Below are 23,966 nucleotides of genomic sequence, written 5' to 3'. Positions count from 1 at the left end.
ACCTGGGGAGTGGTGCTGTTGAACATAATTTACATCCCATTTAATCTTCAGAGTGTCCTTGGGTAACACTGTAATTAGCTACAGAACCCAGCAATCAATAAAGAGTTTTTGCCATCACTGCTGGATGAAAAGGGGGGGGGGGTGTCAAATCAAAAACTGCCTTCATATCAATAAAGGCAGCCTAGAAGCTCTCTCTGGGGAGAGGCTTGGCTATGTTTTTTTTTTGGCAAAGTGTCACAAAGTGATGCCTCGATTAAATATTGAAAAGCTGGGTTGTTCTACAGCTAAAATCTTTCCTTGGATCCGGCAACCCATCTGTTTTGTGTATTAATGCCTAGCAGTGCCGGATTTTCCTATAGGCTAACTAGGCTTCAGCCTAGGGCCTCAAGATCAAGAGGAGCCTACATTCAAATTGTTAGCAAAATTAAAATTACACTATTCTAAAAACAGTGAACACTAAGACACTGAACCAAAAATAAGGAGAAATTCTACGCGTATGACTAATAAACAAACATAAAAATGTATTGGTTAAGATCGTTCCAGCGCCGCGGCAGTTGGGGAGCCCACCCACGTTCCAGGCACTAGCGGTCGGGCGAGAGGCGCGGCTGCTCCCAGTAGCTGCTCCGTCGACGCGGAGCCCACCAGCGGCCAGGCAGGTGAGGGCGAGGGGGCCGAGCCGGGCAGCTGAGCGCAGCAGGGGAGGCGGCTGGCCTCGCTGCCTTTGCCGCAGAGCAGAGCCGCCCTCCGTCGGGAGGCCAGCTATATATATTGATATATATTGATATATATATCACAGTAATGATGTATTTTATTGTCTCTCATGTAATTTACAAACTTAAAAATGGTAGGTGAAAGGGCCTCATAAGTGGAATAGCCTAGGGCCTCTTTTCATCTAAATCCTGATGCCTAGCATATATTTTACTTGTTATGCTGAGCAATCTCAGTGCGTGATAACTGCCTGGCTTATACTGTCTCTTCCCTTTAAAAATGAGAAAGCCTGATATTCATTGGCTCATCACAAGAACCACCATTACAAAGGGGCATTACTGAACATAAAAAATTAAATGAGTACCAAATATCCTTACCTGCCTGAGCAGCTGTAATTAGAGCTGTATTCCCTTCGTTGTCCTGCCAGTTTACATCAATATGAGGACACTGTGCTAAGGCTATTACAATATCCACGTAGCCTTGGTAACAGGCAACAATAAGACCAGTCTATAAATAAATAATAAAAAGGTGCAGGTTAAAGTGTAGTTAGTGCAGTTCCTTCGAATTTACATCGGTTCAATTATTTGAAGTTTTTTGAAGAGCTTAATATTATAATATTGCAATATACTTTTCTTTGGAAAATACTTTTCAAAGCTGCTTTTCTACTTCATGGAAGCTAACAATAATAAACCAGCATGAAATGATTCATTAAAGTAATGCAAAATCATATACCAGAAGCAGCATACAACACAGGTAGTTTCTACTCGGAGTACCAGAATAGAGACTGGTAAATGTTTACTTCAGGGATGCCTGCCTAAATAAAGTAACAAATATTGTTTTAAAGCCATTTTTTTTAATGTAATTGTTGGGCAAAGCCGTATAAATTGAAAACTCGTTAAAATCAGGCATGCAACAGAAATGAGAAATCTGAAATGCAATAAAAAGGAAAAGTGAAAGCTGGCTTCCTCAAAGTCAAACCCCATTTATTTTCCCACTTATGAAAAGAGGTGGAAATGAATTGGTAGACTTACTTTCTCTCAAATGGGAGGGGGAAATTAAAACGTTAGACAGAGGATTTTTAAAAAGCCATTTCAACCTTCCACTAAAGATGGGAACTGCCTGGCTAAGGAATTTCTCTCTCCATCCCCCTCTTGGGATTACCTTGCCCATGTACATAAAGCATAACATATAATGGATTTTGTTTAGTTTTTAGTTTATAACATAGATTAGCACTTTCCCACATTTTTTACATTTTTTTATTAACAAATATGTAAAATACACACACACACACAAATTAGACGTACACCACATTTATACAATACGGTACGAACAGGAACTTCCTGCTTTTTATAATAGCAATCATCAATTGATACTGCTCACCTTATATTATTTCCCCTTCTATTGTATTTCATTTGGATTTCACCATTCTTAACCCTCTTATTTTACTCATAACTATTATTTTTGAGTGTTGTTATATTCTTTCATTGATTTTTGTTTCTTTCCCCCATCCACCTATACCATTTATCCCATATCTGGTAGAATTCTGATTCTTCCTTTCCCTGGATTTCTTTAGTTAGTTTATCCATTTTGGCACAGTCCATAATCTTTCTTATTATTTCATCTTCACTTGGGGTTAATTTGTTTTTTCCATTTCTGGGCAAAGGCAATCCTTGTCGCTGTAAGTATTAAATACTGGATTTCTTTTTTGTATTTCACCGACATAATTCCTAATAAAAAAAACTTCAGGTTTCCATTCTATTTTAACCCCTGTTATTGCCTCCAGCCAATTTTTTATCCTTTTCCAAAAAAAATTTGCCTCCTCACAGGTCCACCATAAATGGTAATATGTTCGGTGTATTGATTCACATTTCCAGTACTTTCCCACGTTTACTTGTCGGTTTCTACCTGAGATTATATATTATATTTTTACAAGAATAATAGCATAATGCAAATGTAGGCAAATACTTATCTTATACCATCTAAATGAGGCTGTAACCTTAAGCAAATCTTGAATGAGATAAAGTGCTAAATGATGAGAAACCTTCCTAGGCACTTTTTTGCAATGAGTAGAAGCTGCATAAAATGCTTACCCCCCCAGAAGAGTGCAATAATAATGCTTTACAGTAGTCCTGTTATTTCCTGAATAAATGTGGCCGAAAATGGGGCACACAGAGGCCAAAAATAGGGAGCGCAGAGGCAACGATGGTGATGGGTGGCAGCAATCCCCACAGCCTGGAACAGCTGATTGGCTGTATTCTGGGAGGTCAATCCAACCTCTAATCAGCTGCTCTTGTTAAATCAGGCTGTGCTGAAGCTGATCAGGTTGTTTGTTATTTGCTGCAAGGAGGCTGTGCTGAAGCTAACCAGTCTGTTTGCTGTAAGGAGGCAAATTCCTGGGAGGCAGAGACAGATTTTTTTTTCTTGTTTTCCTCCCTAAAAGCTAGGTGTGTCTTATGGTCCAGAGCATTTTATAGTGCGAACAAATATGATAATTATCTTCTTGCAGGTATGAGAGATAAAATAGCCGAGGAATCTATAATCAATTGCTCTAGTTTGAAATAGGTATTTTTATTTTAGCTATGCCAGATATATTCAGATATATCCAGAATTCTTGAATTTCATGATCTTAAATGTTTTTAAGGCTTGTTGGGATATCTGGAACAGTATTTTGTCTTTAAATCATTTTCTGAGGCAGGAAGTATATATTTCTCTTTCGTCAAATGCAGAAGTCTATTATATTAACTCACAAGATTCATTTAGAATGTTATTTTATTCACAAAATGAAATCTTTAGTACAATTCTAAATAAAGGGTTAGAACTTTTATTTTCCCAACTTCTCAAAAGACACAGTGGATATTTATATAGAAAAGTTAGATTTCCTCTCAAAGAACTTGGATAACGTATTTTCTTCCAAAAGATAAAATATATCAAACATAGCATCCACTGTATAGTTGCCTTTAATGCTGTTCATCCTGGAAGTTTCCAAATCTAATAAACAGAATAAATTTATAACTTGACTTTCTATATTTATGGCCTCTCCTCAAGCTGTTGTTCCCAGATGCTAAAGAACATAGATTATATTCTGCCAAATTAGCTGGCAGCTCCTTCCAAAAAATTTATTTGTTTCATTTGCCCTGTACAATCAATTGCTTTTACTTATACATTTGATTCCGTCATATTGAAACCTAAATTAAATTTGCACTTAGGGCTTTCTCTGATATATAAAAAAAAAATAATTTGCCTCAATTAATCATTAATAATCAACCTGTGGAATTCGTCTATTGTACTTAATTCACTCAACAGATAGCACTGCAATTAATTACTTGTTTTGAGTTTTACTAGAGTTTTAAATTCAAATCCAGCCTTCTCATCAAATGTCCAGCAAGTTGCTGAGGATAAGAAAACTTGGAATTGCAATTGCAGGGATACTTGAACAGCAAAATGTCATTTATCTTATAATATTAATGTAATGTAGATTTTCCCCTGATAATTAGCTGAAGTTTTTGTTTGCCGTTAATGCAGTAATAGCTGTGAAAAGATACAATGCCTATCAGGCAGATATCTGCCTTAGTTGTCTTCATATAAGCTTAATATGCAATGTTAGATAAGAGTGCCTTTATTTTTATTTGAGAATGGAAACAGGCATCACGTCTCTTCCTCCCAATATATTCCCACAGTACAATTCACTGAAATAAACCAGGGTAAGAAATCAACTTAGTTGAAACTATCCCTGGTCCATCAAGATCAGAAATGGGCAGTGTTTGGAGAGTTCGAAGTTGTACAGTATTTTGAATTATCAAGTTTTGAGGGTGCTTAGAGGGTCGACTGCATTATTATTACTATCCTGAATGTCTTACCCTAGTAATCTTCTCTCTAACCTAGAGTTTCTCGAACTCTGAAGAGGAAAGATGCAGGCAGGTCCAGGGGAAGTGCGAAGAAACTTTTAATTGTGTACACTGTTATAATCAATCTGCTTTCCCTACTGCTTCACTGTGTTGTTTCCATTGTTCATTTGTGTTCATTTTAGTATTTGTATTTTTAGGGGAAGTCTATTTTTAAGATTACATTAAAGCAGAGGTGGGTTCCTACCAGTTCGCACCTATTCGGTAGAACCGGTTTGTCAAATCTACCGAACCAGTTAGAAGAGGTTCCACCAGTGGACCCGGAAAGCAGGCCACACCTACAGAAGAGGTTCCAAAAAATTTTGAAACCCACCACTGACACACACACACACACACACACAGACAGACAGACTCACACAGAGAGAGAAAGAGAAAGAAAAGAAAGAAATAAAGAAAAAAAGAAAAAAAATAAAAAATAAAGAAAAAGTGAGAGAGATGAAAGAAAAAAAGGAAAAAAGGACAGAGAGACAAAAGGAAGGAGAGAGAGAGAAAGAAAAAGAGAGAGAGAGGAGAGAGAGAGAGAGAGAGAGAGAGAGAGAGAGAGAGAGAAAGAAAGAAAGAAAGAAAGAAAGAAAGAAAGAAAGAAAGAAAGAAAGAAAGAAAGAAAACACATGGCTGGCAAGTTACTCCCACCAGGTCACATGGCCGGCAAGCCACTCCCACAAAGGAGGCCACACCCACACAGTAGGTTTGAAAATTTTTTGAAACCCACCACTGCAACAGATGGTCTGTGAAGTATCTGAGATGCTGATATTACATAGTTCAAGATACCAAGAAGCAAGAGAGAAAGACATCACAGATGCTTGTTGATGTGCTTAGATAATGTATAATGGTTCTTTTTTCTTGGTTCTGAATAAAAACATCACAAGGAATTCAATAAAAGCAGCTCTACAATATACAATTGTCACTTTAACTTGTTTAATCTGTAAACATAAATCTTTGCCACCTATCATCAAACAACGCTATAAACCAATACCCTAAATTAAGTCTTGAGAGATTCCAGTTCATTTACATACTTGGCTATTTAAACCTGGATTACTCTGATTTAATCAGTCTAACTTATTTTACAGACCATTAATGTAGGAGATAAAGTAATATTATATGGCCTTGAATTCCTTAGAGGAATGGGCCAAAATTGCTACACAAGGGACTATCACCAATTATTTTCATCGCTCTAAATGATGCCTTCAATACTTAATTTAATGCTTTTTTATTTACACCAAAATTACATATGCTAAATGGTTTGGTTTATGAAAGAAATAATAAACCTTGGTGTTATTTGTTCTTTCAGAATCCCGTAGGTATTAGGGCTTCTGATATTCAGTGGCTGAGACATCTAAATCTTCAAAAGGGATGAGATAGCTCTATGTAGAAATTAAAATTGGTCAAGGCTGTGTACAATACAGTCAATTTAAAATTTTAATTCCATTTTAATACCTTACTCTATTCTGTTAACATTTTTGATTCAAAGACTGAGTTTTCTACCACTGGTAAAAATGTCAGGTTATAATTATATTTCTTGTTTGCTTACTAATGTGCAAAACAATCTTGCCTCTGAGATTTCCTTGTGTTTCCTTCTCTAGTGTATTCTGCACAGGATTACATTTAGCCTCAGGTTATTAATGAGAAAATACAGGTTATTAATGAGAAAATGAAAATGTATTTCATGATGAAAAACAGTTTTACCACACTTTTTTTTTCTTTTAAGAAACTTTCTACATTAAGAAAAAAAGAAAACAGAATATTATAGTGATCAGTTCCCAAAACTCTCACTGAATAGACGATCTATTCCCACTGATATAACCATAATAAAATGCTGCAATCAAAGACAAGTGTTTATAAAAACTACAAATAGTATAATGATTGTGCCTGTATCCTAGCACTAAGTTCCCTTTGAACTAAATGCAAACAGCTTTAAAATATTTAAATATTGACTTCAGGCAATCTAGATTTATTGTGATTTTAGCTGATTAGAAATGACCTACTCCAAATTTTATTAAGTCCATGTGCAGTGCAAAGAGTTGAAATGGTTTATTTCTTACTAGGTTCATCTTAGCATTTTAAAAATATTATTCGGCACTAAATACTTTTGTGGGAAAATGTATATAGGCCTCTTCCAAAGAATGCATGTATGGTTTCTCTGTGTACATTTTTTTTTCTGGATAACGTGTCACATTTCGCATTTTTGCCAGGATCAGTATCCAGGACTAGCACTCATGAGGTGTTCTACCACTAACAGGGAAATTAATATTAATTGCCATGATTCAGTATGTAATTACCCTGGAGAAAATTAACTAACGCATCCAAAATAAACTGCAATGATGCAAAAAATGTAATATGCTCCACAAAGTCACAATGCAACCCACTTTTTATATTTACATCCTGATGTAAAATGCTTACATATTCATCATTTTCCCCGAGTCTTCCTACAGATACCCACGCATCAAATACAGCAAGATTTCTACAAACGTTTCTACAAAAACTTTGTAGAAAATACGTATAGAATTAATATTGTACAAATTTGCAATGTGCAGCCAGATCTGTAAAAAAAAAAACTAGTACAAGAAATTAATACAGAAAAACACAAATAAAATGCAGAATAATGAAAAGGGAGTTGCTTGACGAGTCAAGAGAATAATTTGTCTGAATGATACAGGAAATTAAAGAGATTAACTGTTAACCAGAAAGATACAAGTTTTAGCAAGTCCTCTGGGAAAGATTCTTAATAAACAGATAATCAAATTTTCTTGGCATCCTTTTATAACCGCAACATAAAATAACATGAGCAGCAACAGACTTATTTTTTAGATTCCTCAAAGACAAAATTATTCGTTGAATGAAATGTTGTTAAATCAGCCTGTTACAAAATCAGCCTGTTACATTAGCATATTAAAGCAAACACCATAAATGTACAGTATTTGCATTTGTAAACCGTTAAGGTGTGCAAATTTGATGGACTCTTAATAACCTGAAATGTTACATAAAGATAGAGGAGAGCAAGACTTACAAACTATAGTTCTCAGATGCTATGATAAACCTAGAATGGCTAAATTGACAGCTCTTATTAGAGAAAAGAAATTGATCGATTTTAATGAAAATTTGGAAATTTTGCATGAAACAGGAAAAAAAATACAATTATGATATACTTGGATTTGATTATTAGAAAAAATAAGAGAAAAGTGGAAAGTTATGTTGTAGCCTTAGAGTAAGAGTTTAATTTAAATTTATGCTTGTAACTGTTGAAAAGGAAAATCCGAAGCAATTTATGTTTTTTTTCTTTCTTTTCTTTCTACACTTATGCCTTTTTTTTGTCTTTCTTTCTTTACTCAATTTCTTTTTCTTCGTTATTACTTTCTGTTATTCTTCCCTACATTTTACATTAGTAAAATGTAACTAAAGTATCTGATGCTGTAACAGCTAGGGTATGATTATACTAATTCTCCAGAGAAAAATTAAGTACAAGAATCTTTTTCATAACCAACTGACAAAGGACTGAAAAAGGAATATTTGAATGTAACCACAGAAACATCTCACAGGTGTCAGGCTGTATGAATGTATTCATTCAACTGATTGTGCATTATATCGAGTTTCAACTATATGGGCATGTCCCTTGCACAAAATGCAAAATTCAGTGTGTCTATAAATCATTTAGATTGAATCTTTTCTAGGAAGTGGAAGCTAGAATCAATATTAGAGTAGTCGAAATTTGATTCGGTAAGTTTGGATGCATAAGTTTTAAAACAGTCACGCTGTAACACAGAAAGATGTCTCTTGTCAATTGCCTGCTTTCACCATTCAGTGCCTAGAAATATATTCCATAATATTTAAGGTTTATTCACTTCTGTGAATTTTTGTAAATGTATGCATCATAGGTCCTAAAAACTATTATGTGGTTAAAAATAAACTAAGCAGTAGTGCTGTGTCACAGGAAAGAACTAACGAATTCTTACAAAAGACACCGTAGTAAAAATGCAACTCCTAAATCAAAGAACTGAAGATGGTTGTTTAGAAAGAAATCAAAAGGGGATTAGAATGCAGTCTGGCAAAAATAGGGCTCAAGATCTTACTCCTTCTGCCCACATATAACATGGCTCAATGTTTGGTTACCGAAAAACAATTATTTGTGGAAGTTAATTTTATTATGGAGGAAATGAGATCCATTTCTCTTCTGGCCACCTGGACAGCAATAATGATCCAGAGCAGAGGTGGGTTCCTACCAGTTCGCACCTATTCGGTAGAACCGGTTCGTCAAATCTACCGAACCGGTTAGAAGAGGTTCCACCAGTGGACCCGGAAAGCAGGCCACACCTACAGAAGAGGTTCCAAAATTTTTTGAAACCCACCACTGGTCCTTGGATATGATTATTCTACACTATCATGCTCATATTTATAAAACTCAGTGCCTCTGTGAAAGGTAAGGATGACTACTGCGTTTGTGGTGCAATCAGAACATTGCGTGTGTTGAAGTTGTTTTAACGCAAACCAAAGATGCCTTTTAAAAAACAAGTTTACATCATATTTTTATGCATGCCAGTGCTGTGTGTGAGGTAATTTAAGGTGGTTCTGACAAGTGTCATCGGCATCTTCATATCCGGTCACATGGGCGGCAAGCCACTCCCATCCAGTCACATGGGCAGCAAGCCACTCCCACAAAGGAGGCCACACCCACAGAGTAGGTTCAAACAATTTTTGAAACCCACCACTGATCCAGAGCACATTGATCTACTTTGATAGTAATGCATTATAGGCACATTTACAAGATGGGAGGCTGTATTATATGTAGAACGAAGTAAGCATTTGTATACTTATAATAGTTATAGTTATAATCAAAGTTATATCAGAAAGACATATAAAACAATGATTGCAATTATATATCTCTATTAATCCATCCATCCACTCACCCACCTACCAACCAACCATCTGTTATACAACTTCTTTTGTGATTATGGCTGCATAAAAAGAATTTGAACAATGTGAAGAATGCCAATGATTGGGTAGCTATTATAGTGGCCTTCATTGTGGCTGAATCCTTGCCGAAAAAAGTAGAATATAATAGCATGTTTCCTATATTTCTTTATGCATTTTCTCCTCTCTATTACCAATCAGTCAGGAAATCTAAAGTCCAGTTTAAAAACAATAAAATCTCACACAACAATTTAATATATGAGCCCAGAGTTAACAATCTGATATATGACCCAGGCACATACACTCACCTATTTGCTTGTAAGCCCAATTTATTTTTAATTTTTGGGGGTTACTAAAGTCATTATAGAATTGTATGTGATCAAATATGAATGGAAATACTGATTCCAGTGTGATAGAAGATTTATTTCCAATGTACCCTAGGAGCAATGGTTGCTACTGTGTTTCCCCCAAAATAAGGGTCTTATTTTCTTTCGACCCCCGAAATAAGCGCTTGGCCTTATTTTCGGGGAGGGCTTATTATTTTTGGGGTGCGAGAGGAGGTGAACGTGGTCACCTCATGGCTATTGCTGTGTTGCAATATTTTCAGGGGAGGGCTTATTTTAGCGCATGCGCTTAAAAGTCCAATTGGGCTTATTATCCAGGGAGGTCTTACTTTCGGGAAAACAGGGTATCTCAAAGTTAATCTGCATCAGCATTTCTCCACTTAAAACTTAATGGAGCAGCTTGTCCCACGTTTGCACAGTGGTGACTGAGAAGCAGCTGTCATTTTACCCCCTACTCCCTTGTGGGCAGGGGCACAAAATGGTGGCTGTAGGACAAACTGCTCTGTTTTGTTGCCTTAATGGGGTAAGTGAGGATGAGTGTGTGGGGCCTGGTGGAGTGAGAATCAGGACTAAGGCCAGCAGGGAGCTATGGGGGAAAGGAAATGGTTACGGGGACCTGGGGGCAAACAGAGGCAGGGGGCGCTGCAGCGTATCTGTGGTCTGCTTTAAGGGCGAATGATCATGGGGGCACTGTATCCGCTGTAACTTTAGGACTGGGCTTAACTTGCTTTTGGTGTCAGCTGTAATTTTTAACATTTAATAAATGTGTGAAATAGCCTCTTTGTCATATCTTAGTCCTGTCAGACGGCTACGCTTCACATAATGGAGATAGCATTGCCAAGCTGCAAGGATGTTAACATTAGCATTAAAAACTATATTTGTATTTTCCTATAACTCGTAACCACCAATAAGATCTCACAGGTTGGGCCTTCTCCGGGTGCCGTCAACCGGACAATGCCGGCTGGCGGCTACTCGGGGGAGGGCCTTCTCTGTAGCTGCTCCGACCCTGTGGAACGATCTATCCGTAGAGATCCGGACCCTTCCCACTCTCTCGGCCTTCCAAAAAGCCACTAAAACCTGGCTGTTCCAGCAGGCCTGGGGCTGTTGAACAAGGTCCAGCCCCACTTAAATGGAATGTATGGTGTGTTGTTTTTTAAATTGTATCTCATGTTATTTTTTAACTCTTATTTTTATCTTGCTGTAAGCCGCCTAGAGTCCAACGGGATTGGGTGGCATACAAATGTATTAAATTGCTAATGGCTATTTTAGAACCTATGAAAAGTTCACTACAAGGGGGAAAAAAAAGATTGAATAATTGTGAAAGGAGTACATGGTTTCAAAATGCAAAAAAAAGGAAGCCAAGTTAAAGTCCAGCGCCTTTTCGTTTGAAAGCACACCTCAAAATGAACAACATATTCGAAGCATTGACTCCCAAAATAAACCCTTCAAAGATGAAGGTTTGAGAAGGAAGGCAGTGGGTTATTCGAAATGTAGGAAGAGTTAGCAAGAAATGCCTTTAAAAGGACCAATTTTATTGATGGCTTCTGTGATGCGAACGTACACTTTGAAAAACATCTCGATAGATCACTGTCATAGCAGAAGCTGTTTCAGCATCATTGGATGATAACTGGTAATTTACCAGAATTTACCAGCCTGAGCAGAATACGTGAGAATTATGAGAGTAAAAATCACTATGTGGGGCTTCCTGCCGCATTTATATTGTATTGCTGTTACAATAAAGCCTCTTAAATTGATTAGATTAGTCGATGCGACGTGGTACAATGGAATTCACTTGCTCGGGCAGTTTTCAACAAACAGGCAAAATGTGCAACGAATCAATTCAGAAGTAAAGTCACATGGAATGGAGTTAGAGATTGGGAAGACACAGAAGAGGCAGATAACCTTAAGTCAAAGAAAAAATATGGAGTGTAAGCTAGGGGACATTGAGCCGAGGTAGCGCAGTGGTTAGGGTGCAGTACTGCAGGCCACTTCAGCTGACTGTTATCTGCAGTTCAGCGGTTCTAATCTCACCGGCTCAAGGTTGACTCAGCCTTCCATCCTTCCGAGGTGGGTGAAATAAGGACCCAGACTGTGGGGGCGATTTGCTGACTCTGTAAACCGCTTAGAGAGGGCTGAAAGCCCTATGAAGCGGTATATAAGTCTAACTGCTGCTAACTGCTAATCTGAACTGGAGGGCGGATGAAATACATGGTTCTTCTATAGAACGGTTTAATGGTAGGGTTCTGTTGCGGCCCAGCAGGTACCGTTGGAGCTGCCACCAGACTCCGACAGCGAGGGGCCCTCTGAGTCAGCTCTGGAGGAGGTGAAGGACGCTTGTCAGGGTTCCGACTCCGAGCAGGGCGCAGAGAGGCTGGTTGGCCACCAGGTGGCTGGGGAATTCTGGGAGTTGAAATCCACAGGACTTAAAGTCGCTAAGGTTGAGAAACACTGATTTAGATGAACTTTGAAATCCAAAAACTCAGAATAGCGCAAATAGTCGTCAACTTACATCCCTGTTTAGTGACCATTCAAATTTACAACTGCATTAAAAATGTGACTTATGGCCTTTTTTCAGAGTTATGACCTTTGCAGCGTCTCCATGATCATGTGATCAAAATTCATATCCGTGGCAACTGGTTCATATTTATGACCGTTGCTGTGTCCCAAATTCGGCCATTAATCCAACACTCAGGCTGGGGGGTCAAATTCTACACCCCTCAGAGAGGGTTCGCAACTTGGGAGTCCTCCTGGATCCACAGCTGTCATTCGACCATCATATAGCAGCTGTGACCAGGGGGGCATTCGCCCAGGTACGCCTGGTGCGCCAGTTGCGACCCTACCTGAACCGGGAGGCTCTCACAACAGTCACTCGGGCCCTCGTGATCTCTAGGCTGGAATACTGCAATGTGCTCTACATGGGGCTGCCCTTGAGGAACATCCGGCGACTTCAGCTAGTACAGAACGCAGCCGCGCGAGTGATCGCGGGTGCACCCCGATTCACCCGCATTACACCTATCCTCCGCGAGCTGCGCTGGCTACCTGTCGATCTCCGGATGCGCTTCAAGGTGCTATTGACCACCCATAAAGCCCTACATGGCAGTGGATCTGGATACTTGAGAGACCGCCTTCTGCCAATTACCTCCCTACGGCCTATAAGATCTCATAGGTTGGGCCTCCTCCGCATCCCATCGGCCAGCCAATGTCGGCTGGCAACCACAAGGAGGAGGGCCTTCTCAGTAGCGGCCCCGACCCTTTGGAACGAACTCCCCGTAGAGATCCGTACCCTCACCACCGTCCAGGCCTTCCGCACAGCCTTGAAGAACTGGCTCGCCCGTCAGGCCTGGGGATAAGGACCATTACCCCGCCCGAATGTTGTATGCATGTTGCGTATTATTTTATTATGTGTTGTCGTCTTAGTACTGTATTGTATTGTATTCCCCTCTCCCTGGTTTCTGTGAGCCGCCCTGAGTCCCCTCAGGGAAAAGGGCGGCCTACAAATAAAATCAATTCCAATTCCAATTCCAATTCCAAAGTCACGTGATCCCCTTTAACGACCTTCTGCCAAAGCAAAGTCAATGGGGAAAACCAGATTCACTTAAGTACCGAGTTACTAACTCACTAATTGCAGTGATTCACTTAACAACTGGGGCAAGAAAAGTCACAAAATGGGGCAAAACTCACTTAACAAATGTCTCACTTAACAACATAAATTTTGGGTTCAATTGTGTTCGCAAGTCGAGGATTGCCTGTATTGAAGAAAGTTGAAACGCAGCACTAAAACTAATTTCAGCAACTATTGTATGATGAATCGTAAACTACTCTTATCTATATTATAATGTTCAAATATGCTTAGTTTTAATTTTTTTGTGTTGCCCTACTTAATGGAGAATTTGGCCTCCTTCCTTTTGGATGGATTAACTGTTTTCATCTGTTCTGTTTTCACAAGAGAGGGAATTATTTCTTGCCAACTATATGGATTCACTCACAATTCTACATTATCATACTCTATTAATTTGTAAATATGAAGAGGCCGTTGTCTGTATACAATCAAGAAAGGGGGCAATGAAGGAGCCATTGGTTATGATACATAAAAGAGGCATTTGAATGAAATAAGTGGACAGGAAAAGGCAGTTTGGAGGTTGTACTGGTCAGTGCTTGATTTAGGAGCACAACGGAGTCGAAAATTTCCATTGCTAACCAAGTTAAGTGTGAGGTGGCGCAGTGGTTAGGCCACTGCAGGCCACTTCAGCTGACTATTATCTGCAGTTCAGAGGTTCTAATCTCACCGGCTCAAGGTTGACTCAGCCTTCCATCCTTCCGAGGTGGGTGAAATGAGGACCCAGATTGTTGGGGGCGATATGCTGACTCTGTAAACCACTTAGAGAGGGCTGAAAGCCCTATGAAGCTAACTGCTATTGCTATAGTTTTGCCCCATTGTATGAACTTTCTCACCAGTTGCGAAATGAACTATTACAGTCAAGTTAATTAACACCATTGTTAAGTGAATCTGGCTTCCCCATTGACTCTGCTTGTCAGATGGGAAAAGATGACCACAGGACTCCGAGACACTGCAATGGTCATAAATAGGAACCAGTTAACAAGTGTCCAAATTTTTTTTAATTTAATTTTTTTTATTACATAAACCACACATACACACAATAATAAAATAAAAAGAATAAAAAACAACAACAACAACAACACACACACACACACACAGACAAAAAAAAAAGCCATCATCACATACAGCATGTCATTTGGTTACAGGTGTTTTAACATTTATCATTCTTACACATTTATTATTTCATTTAATAGGTTATAATATACTGTTTGGGTTGCTTTGTTTATGATCCCTTCCTCCTGTTGTAACACCACCTTATTTTCCCTTTCTTTTCTCCCTCCCTCCCTTCTCTACTTTCTTCCTTCCTCCTCTCCTTTCCCTTCCTTCTTCCTGTACCTTTCTCCTACTCCTGCTCTTCCTCTTCCCTTTCCTACCCTCTCTCCTCCTCTTTCTCTCCTTTCCATCCTCCTCTCCTTAGCTCTTTCTTTCCACCCTCTCTCCCTTCTCTACTTTCTTCCTTCCTCCTCTCCTTCCCCTTCCTTCTTCCCTTACCTCTCCTTTGCTCCTGTTCTTCCTCTTCCCCTTCCTACCCTCTCTCCTTCCTTTTCTCTCCCTTCCATCCTCCTTTCCTTTCCCTTTCCTTTCTCCCTCCCTCCCTTCTCTACTTTCCTCCTTCCTCCTCTCCTTCCCCTTCCTTCTTCCCTACCTTTCTCCTACTCCTGCTCTTCCTCTTCCCCTTCCTACCCTCTCTCCTCCTCTTTCTCTCCTTTCCATCCTCCTCTCCTTACCTCTTTCTTTTCAACCTCCCTCCCTTCTCTACTTTCTTCCTTCCTCCTCTCCTTTCCCTTCCTTCTTCCTGTACCTTTCTCCTACTTCCTCTTCCCCTTCCTACCCTCTCTCCTCCTCTTTCTCTCCTTTCCATCCTCCTCTCCTTACCTCTTTCTTTTCACCCTCTCTCCCTTCTCTACTTTCTTCCTTCCTCCTCTCCTTCCCCTTCCTTCTTCCCTTACCTCTCCTTTGCTCCTGCTCTTCCTCTTTCCCTTCCTACTCTTTCTCCTTCCTTTTCTCTCTCTTCCATCCTCCTTTCCTTTCCCTTTCTCCCTCCCTCCCTTCTCTACTTTCATCCTTCCTCCTCTCCTTCCCCTTCCTTCTTCCCGTACCTTTCTCCTACTCCCGCTCTTCCTCTTCCCCTTCCTACCCTCTCTCCTCCTCTTTCTCTCCTTTCCATCCTCCTCTCCTTACCTCTTCCTTTTACCCTCTCTCCCTTCTCTACTTCCTTCCTTCCTCCTCTCCTTCCCCTTCCTTCTTCCTGTACCTTTCTCCTCCTCCCGCTCTTCCTCTTCCCCTTCCCACCCTCTCTCCTCCTCCTTCCCATCCTCCTCTCCTTACCTCTTTCTTTTCACCCTCCCTCCCTTCTCTACTTTCTTCCAAATTTTGATCGTGTGAACCCAGGGACGCTGCAACAAGTCATTTAAGTGTGAAAATGGTCCTAAGTTTTTTTTTTCTTTTCCTTTTAGTACTGTAACTTTCAATGGTCGCTAAACTAATAACTCAAGGGCTACTTATATACTACAAGGAGGCATGGAGAGTTAAAAGATTTGTAGGGAAAAAAAGTTGTTAGTGCGGGATGTTTTTTTTAAAATTGCGGCCACAATATTACCGGAGCAAAAAAAAAAAGAATGGGGGAAGGAGAAGAGGGAAGAGGAAGGAAAAGAGGGAAGAGGAGGAGGAGGAGAGGAGGAGGAGGACGGAAGAAAGCAATCACTCATTCTTCTCTGATCGCTCCAAAGGACAGGCTGACACGCTCGAGGCATTGAGCCAAGGTGGCGCAGTGGTTAAATGCAGCACTGCAAGCTACTGCTAGATCAGCAGTTCAGCGGTTCAAATCCCACCGGCTCAGGGTTGACTCAGCCTTCCATCCTTCCGAGGTGGGTAAAATGAGGACCCAGATTGTTGGGGGCAATATGCTGACTCTCTGTAAACCGCTTAGAGAGGCCTGAAAGCCCTATGAAGCGGTATACAAGTCTAACTGCTATTGTTATTATGGGGAAGGAGCACATTGCAATAAGATTGTAGGGCAACGAGGGGTGTGTGTGTGTGAAATGGATGGGAGTGAAACTGCTCTCCGGAGCCCCCGTTTCCCTTCTCCTCCCCCCAGGCCCGGCAGTGCTAAGCGCTGCGCCCTCACCCGCTTGTTACGGTCCGTCTCCTTCACGTCCTCGTCCCGGAGCCCCTGCCGGATGAGAGCCCGCACGACGGCGGCGTTGTTGGTGCAGCAAGCGCGGAAGAGGCTGAGCGGCTGCTGGCCGTCGGGAAGTTCCGATTCGCCCTCCTCCTCCTCGTCGCCGTCGTCCTCCTCTCGGGGCGGGTAGAAAGAGTCGTCGGAAGCGATGCTCCGCGTGTCCGGGAGATCCGAGAAGTCTTCGTACTCCTCCTCCTTATCGTCCCACTCTTCCTCCTCCTCCTCCTCCTCGCCCTCTCCGCTCGCTCGCTCGGCGGGGCTGCTTGGCTCAATCCCGCCGCTCCCCCCGGGACTCTCTCCCCCCTCCGCCTTCTCGTCTCCCGGGGATCCTCCGAGCGCCCCAACTTGGAGCTGCCTCTCCGCGGCGGGGCTCCGGCTTTCTCGGCCCTCTTTCCGACCCCCGGACAGAAGCACCATCGTCGCTTCCCGCCCGAGGGGAGCGCGAAGGTCCGGAGCTCTTGCCTCCTTGCGGCGCTGATCTCCCGAAGCCGAAGGGCGGCCGGGTTAATCCCGCGCCTCCCGCCCAGTTGCATCCATCTGGAGGGATCAACGCGGAGATCCAGAGGGAAGGTCCAGCAGGAACGGATGAGGCTCGGGTGGCAACGTCCAGTCATCCTCCCACCTTAGCTGAATAGCCCTGACCATTCACAGCAAAGCCACGCTTATCTCGGGCAGGGTGGGGGGCACTAGTGCGTAAAGAAGGCGGGGTGGGCAGATCAGTGGTAAATTCACAGCATGGTAGAAGATTAGACCAGTGATGGTCAACCTGGTCCCTACCAGCTTTCGTGGTGGGCGGTAGGGGTTTGCTGTAACTCTGCTTTATGAATTTTATAAAGCAAAGTTACTTCCCTACTTTATAAATCACCATTTACTGTGGAACCGGCGGGAGGTTAGAAAATGTTACTACTAACAGAGATGCAAAAGTGGGCGGTAGGTATACCCCGGCTCTAGATTGTGCCATAGTGTAGAACATATTAAGGTTAATACTGTAATTATCAGATTATTATTCTTCGGCACTGTTACAGTGAACAAGAAGCTATTGTCAGAACAGAATTTGGAGAAAAAGTGGTTTCAGGATGGGAAAGGAAATGGAAAAGATGATAGATAGATAGATAGATAGATAGATAGATAGATAGATAGATAGATAGATAGATAGATAGATAGATAGATAGATAGATAGATAGATAGATAGATAGATAGATAGATAGATGATAGATAGATAGATAGATGATAGATAGATAGCTGATATAGATATATAGATATAGATTAGAGATAGATAGATAGATAGATAGATAGATATAGATATATAGATATAGATTAGATATAGATAGATAGATAGATAAGATAGATAGATAATAGAGAGATAGAGATAGAGAGATAGAGATATAGCTGATATAGATATAGATATATAGATATAGATTAGATAGAGATAGATAGATGATAGAGAGATAGAGATAGATAGATAGATAGATAGATATAGAGATAGATAGATAGATAGAGATATAGCTGATATAGATATAGATATATAGATAAGATAGATAGATAGATAGATAGATAGATAGATAGATAGAGATAGATATAGATAGATAGATAGATAGATAGATAGATAGATAGAGATATAGCTGATATAGATATAGATATATAGATAAGATAGATAGATAGATAGATAGATAGATAGATATAGATAGATAGATAGATAGATAGATGATAGAGAGATAGAGAGAGAGATAGAGATATAGCTGATATAGATATAGATATAGATAGATAGATAGATAAATAGATAAGAGATAGAGATATAGCTGATATAGATATAGATATATAGATATAGATTAGATAGATAGAGAGAGATAGATAGATAGATAGATAGATAGATAGATAGATAGAGATAGAGATATAGCTGATATAGATATAGATATATAGATAAGATAGATAGATACATAGATAGATAGATAGATGATAGAGAGACAGAGATAGAGAGATATAGATATAGATATAGCTGATATAGATATAGATAGATATAGATAGATAGATAGATAGATAGATAGATGATAGAGAGATAGAGATAGAGAGATATAGATATAGCTGATATAGATATAGATAGATATAGATAGATAGATAGATAGAGAGATAGAGAGATAGAGAGATAGAGATATAGATAGATATAGATATAGATATAGCTGATATAGATATATAGGTAGGTAGGTAGGTAGGTAGGTAGGTAGGTAGATGATAGAGAGATAGAGAGATATAGATATAGATATAGATATATATTGTCCCCATATCTGTTTAATGATGTTGGAATGATAACATTCAAGACAATTTCCCTAGGATTGCCCAAAGGACCTGTGATAGTCAAATGGAAAATGAAACGCCTTGCCTAGGTGTAAAAAGGTTGACTACCTCTGGATTAGACCTTTTTTGGGGGGGAGGTCCCTCCATGTACCCCATACACAGAATAGAAAACGCATTTCAAGGGAGAAGAGAATCCACCACGGGTATCATCCCAGCACAGGACGGTAGGGGGGGGGGAGGATTCGGTCCTGTTGATTTCGGACTTCCCGAAAACTTCTCCCCGTGCATTTAAACTGGACTCTTGAAGTTCTGATCAAATCTACCCGTCCTCCCCCTATAATAGATCGCGGAAATAGATCTTCCCCTCCTGCGAAAGGCCTTTAAAAGCAAGTCTTTTCCTGACCCCCGCAGTTAAAAGTCTGTAAAAGTTTCTTTAAAAAGCGGGGATGGGAATTTCTTCTCACATCTATTGGAACTGGAAGCAAAGGCACATTTAAGATTCCGTCAAAAACTTTCCAGGATTTGAGAAAGAAGAAGACGATTCTCGTCCGAGTCATCGGATAGCATTTAAAGCACTACGCTTGTTCCATCTGCTTCCTATCTGCTGACGGTTTCGGCAATATTAGTAAAATGTCACGAGGTGCCTGCCAAGAGTTTTTCCAACAGGGGAAACTCCGGGGGTTTTTCTGAGAAGAGGTTAACAAAAAACCCAATCATCCAAGCAAGTGATTTGCTGGCAAACAGCAGCAACAATAATTATTTGCTTGTTGGTTCCCATCCTTATTCGCTTGGGATGGAGAATTGGCAGAAACTCGACAGACGCTATCTATAGTAAAATAACAACAATACACTTTAAAACGATCTGATTTCCAGTTGCATAAAGTTTAGGCATCCTGAGAACAGTTTTTTTCCATATCGCCATTTCCCTTTGTGGGAAGTTATCACCCAGCCCTCTCCCAGAAAAAATGAAATATCCTAGGAAATATTGAAAAGGCAGAATATTTCTCTGGATGTGAAAAGAAAGAAACATGTTTTAAAAGACAGAATAGTTGCCTATAGCTTTCTGCCAATCCCCAGCTAATGGGCCATTAAGATGGCCAGGCTAGCCCACTTTACATAATAAAGACTTCTCCTCACTGCAGCTGTAGGGGGAAGGGATATTACTCAACTGACCACAAGGCATCTGAGAACTCATCACAGCCTAGAGAGTAGCCCCCTGCATGGCACCATGGGAGTCTGACAACCAGTCAGAATACATTTCTTACACAGGAACAGGAAACAGAGAGGTGGGACTAAACAGGGTATAAAAAGCCTAGCAAGCCCCTCCCTCAGCCCTTCTCTTCTTCTCCACCAACATAGAAGCATGTGATCACCTTTTCTGTACAGAGCTCAAGCCATGTGGTCCTGTCCACCAATAAACCATCTTTCCAAGCAGCCTCCATGTCTCCAGTGTCTTTTCCCCCACTTGGAGCCGAACCCAGAAGGACATTTCTTTCAACACCTTCAAATAATTTTGCATTGTTTTGTAACCTCCTTTATCCGTTTAAGGTCGATAAAAAAGGTTAAAAAAAAGAGGCAGCAATTACCAATACAGCCACCGATCAATCCTACTGTACAACATTGCAATAGGAATCCTATTGCACAACGAGGGAAGAGGGCAGGAGAGGGCAGAGACTGACACATTCGGAAAACTCCTGCAATCACGACTCCTAATCGGATCAGCAGAAGATAAAAACTCGAGTTTAGCATGTTGACATCAGGCACATTTTTGCAAACCGATTTACGTGCAGCTATAATCCAGGTTAGTACGGAGGCTGTATGGAGGGCCGGATTTAGATGAAAAGAGGCCCTAGGCTATTCCACTTATGAGGCCCTTTCACCTCCCATTTTTAAGTTTGTAAATTGCATGAGAGACAATAAAATACATCATTACTGTGATATATATCAATATATATAGCTGGCCTCCCGACGGAGGGCGGCTCTGCTCTGCGGCAAAGGCAGCGAGGCCAGCCGCCTCCCCTGCTGCGCTCAGCTGCCCGGCTCGGCCCCCTCGACCTCACCTGCCTGGCTGCTGGTGGGCTCCGCGTCGACGGGGCAACTACTGGGAGCGGCCGCGCCTCTCGCCCGACCGCCAGTGCCGGGAACGTGGGCGGGCTCCCCAACTGCCGCGGCGCTGGAACGATCTTAACCAATACATTTTTATGTTTGTTTATTAGTCATATGCACAGAATTTCTCCTTATTTTCGGTTCAGTGTTTTAGTGTTCACTGTTTTTAGAATAGTGTAATTTTAATTTTGCTAAGAATTTGAATGTAGGCCCCTCTTGATCTTGAGGCCCTAGGCTGAAGCCTAGTTAGCTTATAGGAAAATCCGGCCCTGGCTGTATATCAGCCAAAAAAAAATGGTAACCAGCCATAAGACTTCTCAATACTTTCAATTCTCAAGCTTCTCCATACATTCTTCGCACTGCAGAAATTTGCCAACGCATTTTATATCGCTAATCTGTTAGCCTCGCACTCGGGACAGCAAATGTGATTTAAAAACAAGCAGCAAAAGATTTAAAATAGGGTTAAAAGGGTTAATTAAATTTTTTTTTAAAGGATTCCATGGAATTTGCAGAGGGAATGGCTAAACTGGGACGGCATACGAATGCCTGCACGTTTATGGATACAACTCCAAATGTTTAAAATAGGTGGCTAAGAAGTTTAAGGAGTGGAAAAATCCACCTGCTAATTGTAATCACTCTTCCCAGAAAGTAACATGTAATGTAGTCACATCTGAAGTAATAAAGGCTTTAAATCATGGCTTTTATTGTGGAAAGGTTAATTCTTCATTAAGCCTGATAAAGAAGCTAGAACAGAGTTCATGTGCCTTGTAGCGTTTTTTAAATTAAAACAATAAAGAAGCTACAAGCATGTGGAACTTTTCTGAAAGACAAACCGTCTGATTAAAAACTTAAGAGGAACAAATGGCTTTGTTGCAAGATAGTTGTTTCAAGCACAGCTATTTAATAGGATTATCGTCTTAAATTCCAGTAATCTGTACTACTCATGCTGAATTTGAATGATCTATCTTTAGTACAGTGTCTGTCAGTAATCCAGTAGGTAGGTTTTTCCCCGCAAACTGGCATAGAAGCTTATTTTCTCTGCTGTTCGGGAATGACCGAAAGCAATTCCCACTAATACGCGCAAAGCAATGCTGCATTTTAATGATTAATATTCAAAAAGTTGCTGAACTGATATTGGACAATTATTGGTTTAGGTTTATTAGATTTATATGCCGCCCTTCTCCCGAGGACTCAGGGCGGCGTACAACCTTAAAAGAAACACATAATACGAAAGTTAAAAAAAAATTAAACAGAATATCCCAAACCCAATTAAAATTGACAATGACATTTTTTTAAAAAAAAAAATCGAATTAAAATTAACAGTGACCAATTATTTATTTTATTTTGTTCAGGCCAGGCTGGCTTGCTGGAAAAACCAACTTTTTAGGGCGCGTCGGAAGGACCGGAGGTCAGGGATTATACGAAGCTCCGGGGGGCAGCTCATTCCAGAGGGAAGGGGCTCCCACAGAGAAGGCTCTCCCCCTGGGGATCGCTAGTCGACACTGTCTGGCCAATGGCACCTTAAGGAGGCCAACTCTGTGGGATCGCACTGGACGGTGGGAGGCTACCTGTGGCAGTAGGTGGTCTCGCAGCAGTGGTGGGTTTCAAAACTTTTTGGAACCTACTCTGTGGGTGTGGCCTCCTTTGTGGGAGTGGCTTGCCAGCCATGTGACCTGGTGGGAGTGGCTTGCTGGCCATGTGTTCTCTCTCTTTCTTTCTTTCTCTCTCTCTCTCTTTCCTTCCTTTTGTCTCTCTGTCCCTTTTTTCTTTTTTTCTTTCATCTCTCTCACTCTTTTTCTTTCTTTTTTCTTTTTTATTTCTTTCTTTCTTCCTTTCTTTCTCTCTCTCTCTGTGTCAGTCTGTCTGTCTGTCTGTCTGTCTGTCTGTCTGTGGCAGTGGTGGGTTTCAAAAAGTTTTGGAACCTCTTCTGTAGGTGTGGCCTGCTTTCTGGGTCCACTGGTGGAACCTCTTCTAATTGGTTCGGTAGATTTGACGAACCGGTTCTACCGAATAGGTGCGAACCGGTAGGAACCCACCTCTGTCTCGCAGGTACCCTGGGCCTATTGGCATTTAATCAGTATCCCCTTGAAATCAGTATCGCCTTGAAACCAAACCAAACCAAAATATTTGATGGAATATAATCACAACTGATTTCAAAGGAAATCTGGGGGAAAATCAGTACTTGGGTGAAGATTCAACACGTCAAGCCAACAATTCCCAAACTGGTCTACTAGGAGGTCAATAGCAGCCTTCTCAATTTAGGAGGCTGGGTCAACTTGCTTCCTAAGCCTTTTGTCTTTTCCTGTTCAGCTTGATAACTCAACAGGCTGTATCCCCATGCTCCCTGCTCGTTAGCCAGCCAGACCCTGGTCACTATCTGAATCCTGCTCTATCCCTGCTTGCCAACAGTTAGCTGTTTCTTGAGAATCTTAAGGTCTGAATGGTGAATGTTCTCTGTAGATTCCAACTTCAGAAGAGGTCTGCCATATTTGGGAGGGTGGCTCCTATTCTCGTGGACTTCCAGAAATGTAGGAAGTTATCCCCCAGCCCTCTCCCAGAAAAGTAAAATATCCTAGGAAATATTGGAAAGTCAGAATATTTCTCTGGTTGTGAAAAGAAAGAAACATGTTTTAAAAGACAGAATAGCTGCCTGTAGCTTCCTGCCCATCCCCACTTTGTCATTGGGCCATTGAGAAGGCCAAGCTAGTCCACTTTACATAATAAAGACTTCAGCTGTAGTGTGATGGGATTAAGGAACTTTACCCAACTGACCACATGGCATCTGAGAACTCAACCAAACCTGGATTCAAAACACAGCTTAGAGAGTAGCCCCTGCATGGCCCCATGGGAGTCTGACAACCAATCAGAATACATTTCTTACACAGGAACAGGAAACAGAGAGGTGGGAC

General features: G+C 40.9%; 1 protein-coding gene across 1 annotated transcript in view; it reads right to left on the bottom strand.

Annotated features, from left to right (window-relative positions):
* The window catches only part of ANKRD33B (ankyrin repeat domain 33B), a 37,216-nt gene extending 20,140 nt beyond the window's left edge, over positions 1-17,076 (bottom strand). The window contains exons 1-2 of the mRNA XM_087721962.1: positions 16,606-17,076; positions 1,086-1,215 (exon numbers count right to left, since the gene is read on the bottom strand). Coding sequence (XP_087578088.1) covers positions 1,086-1,215; positions 16,606-17,076 — 601 coding nt within the window. The remainder of the gene's footprint in view (positions 1-1,085; positions 1,216-16,605) is intronic.
* Positions 17,077-23,966: the final 6,890 nt, after the last annotated feature.

The sequence above is a fragment of the Thamnophis sirtalis genome, unplaced genomic scaffold (assembly GCF_051295495.1).
Source record: "Thamnophis sirtalis isolate CommonGarterSnake01/CBP01778 unplaced genomic scaffold, rThaSir2_p1.2 scaffold_8, whole genome shotgun sequence".
NCBI classification, from domain to species: Eukaryota; Metazoa; Chordata; class Lepidosauria; order Squamata; family Natricidae; genus Thamnophis; species Thamnophis sirtalis.
The sequence above is the reverse complement of the archived record's forward strand: the minus strand, read 5'-3'. Positions and strand labels throughout refer to the sequence as shown.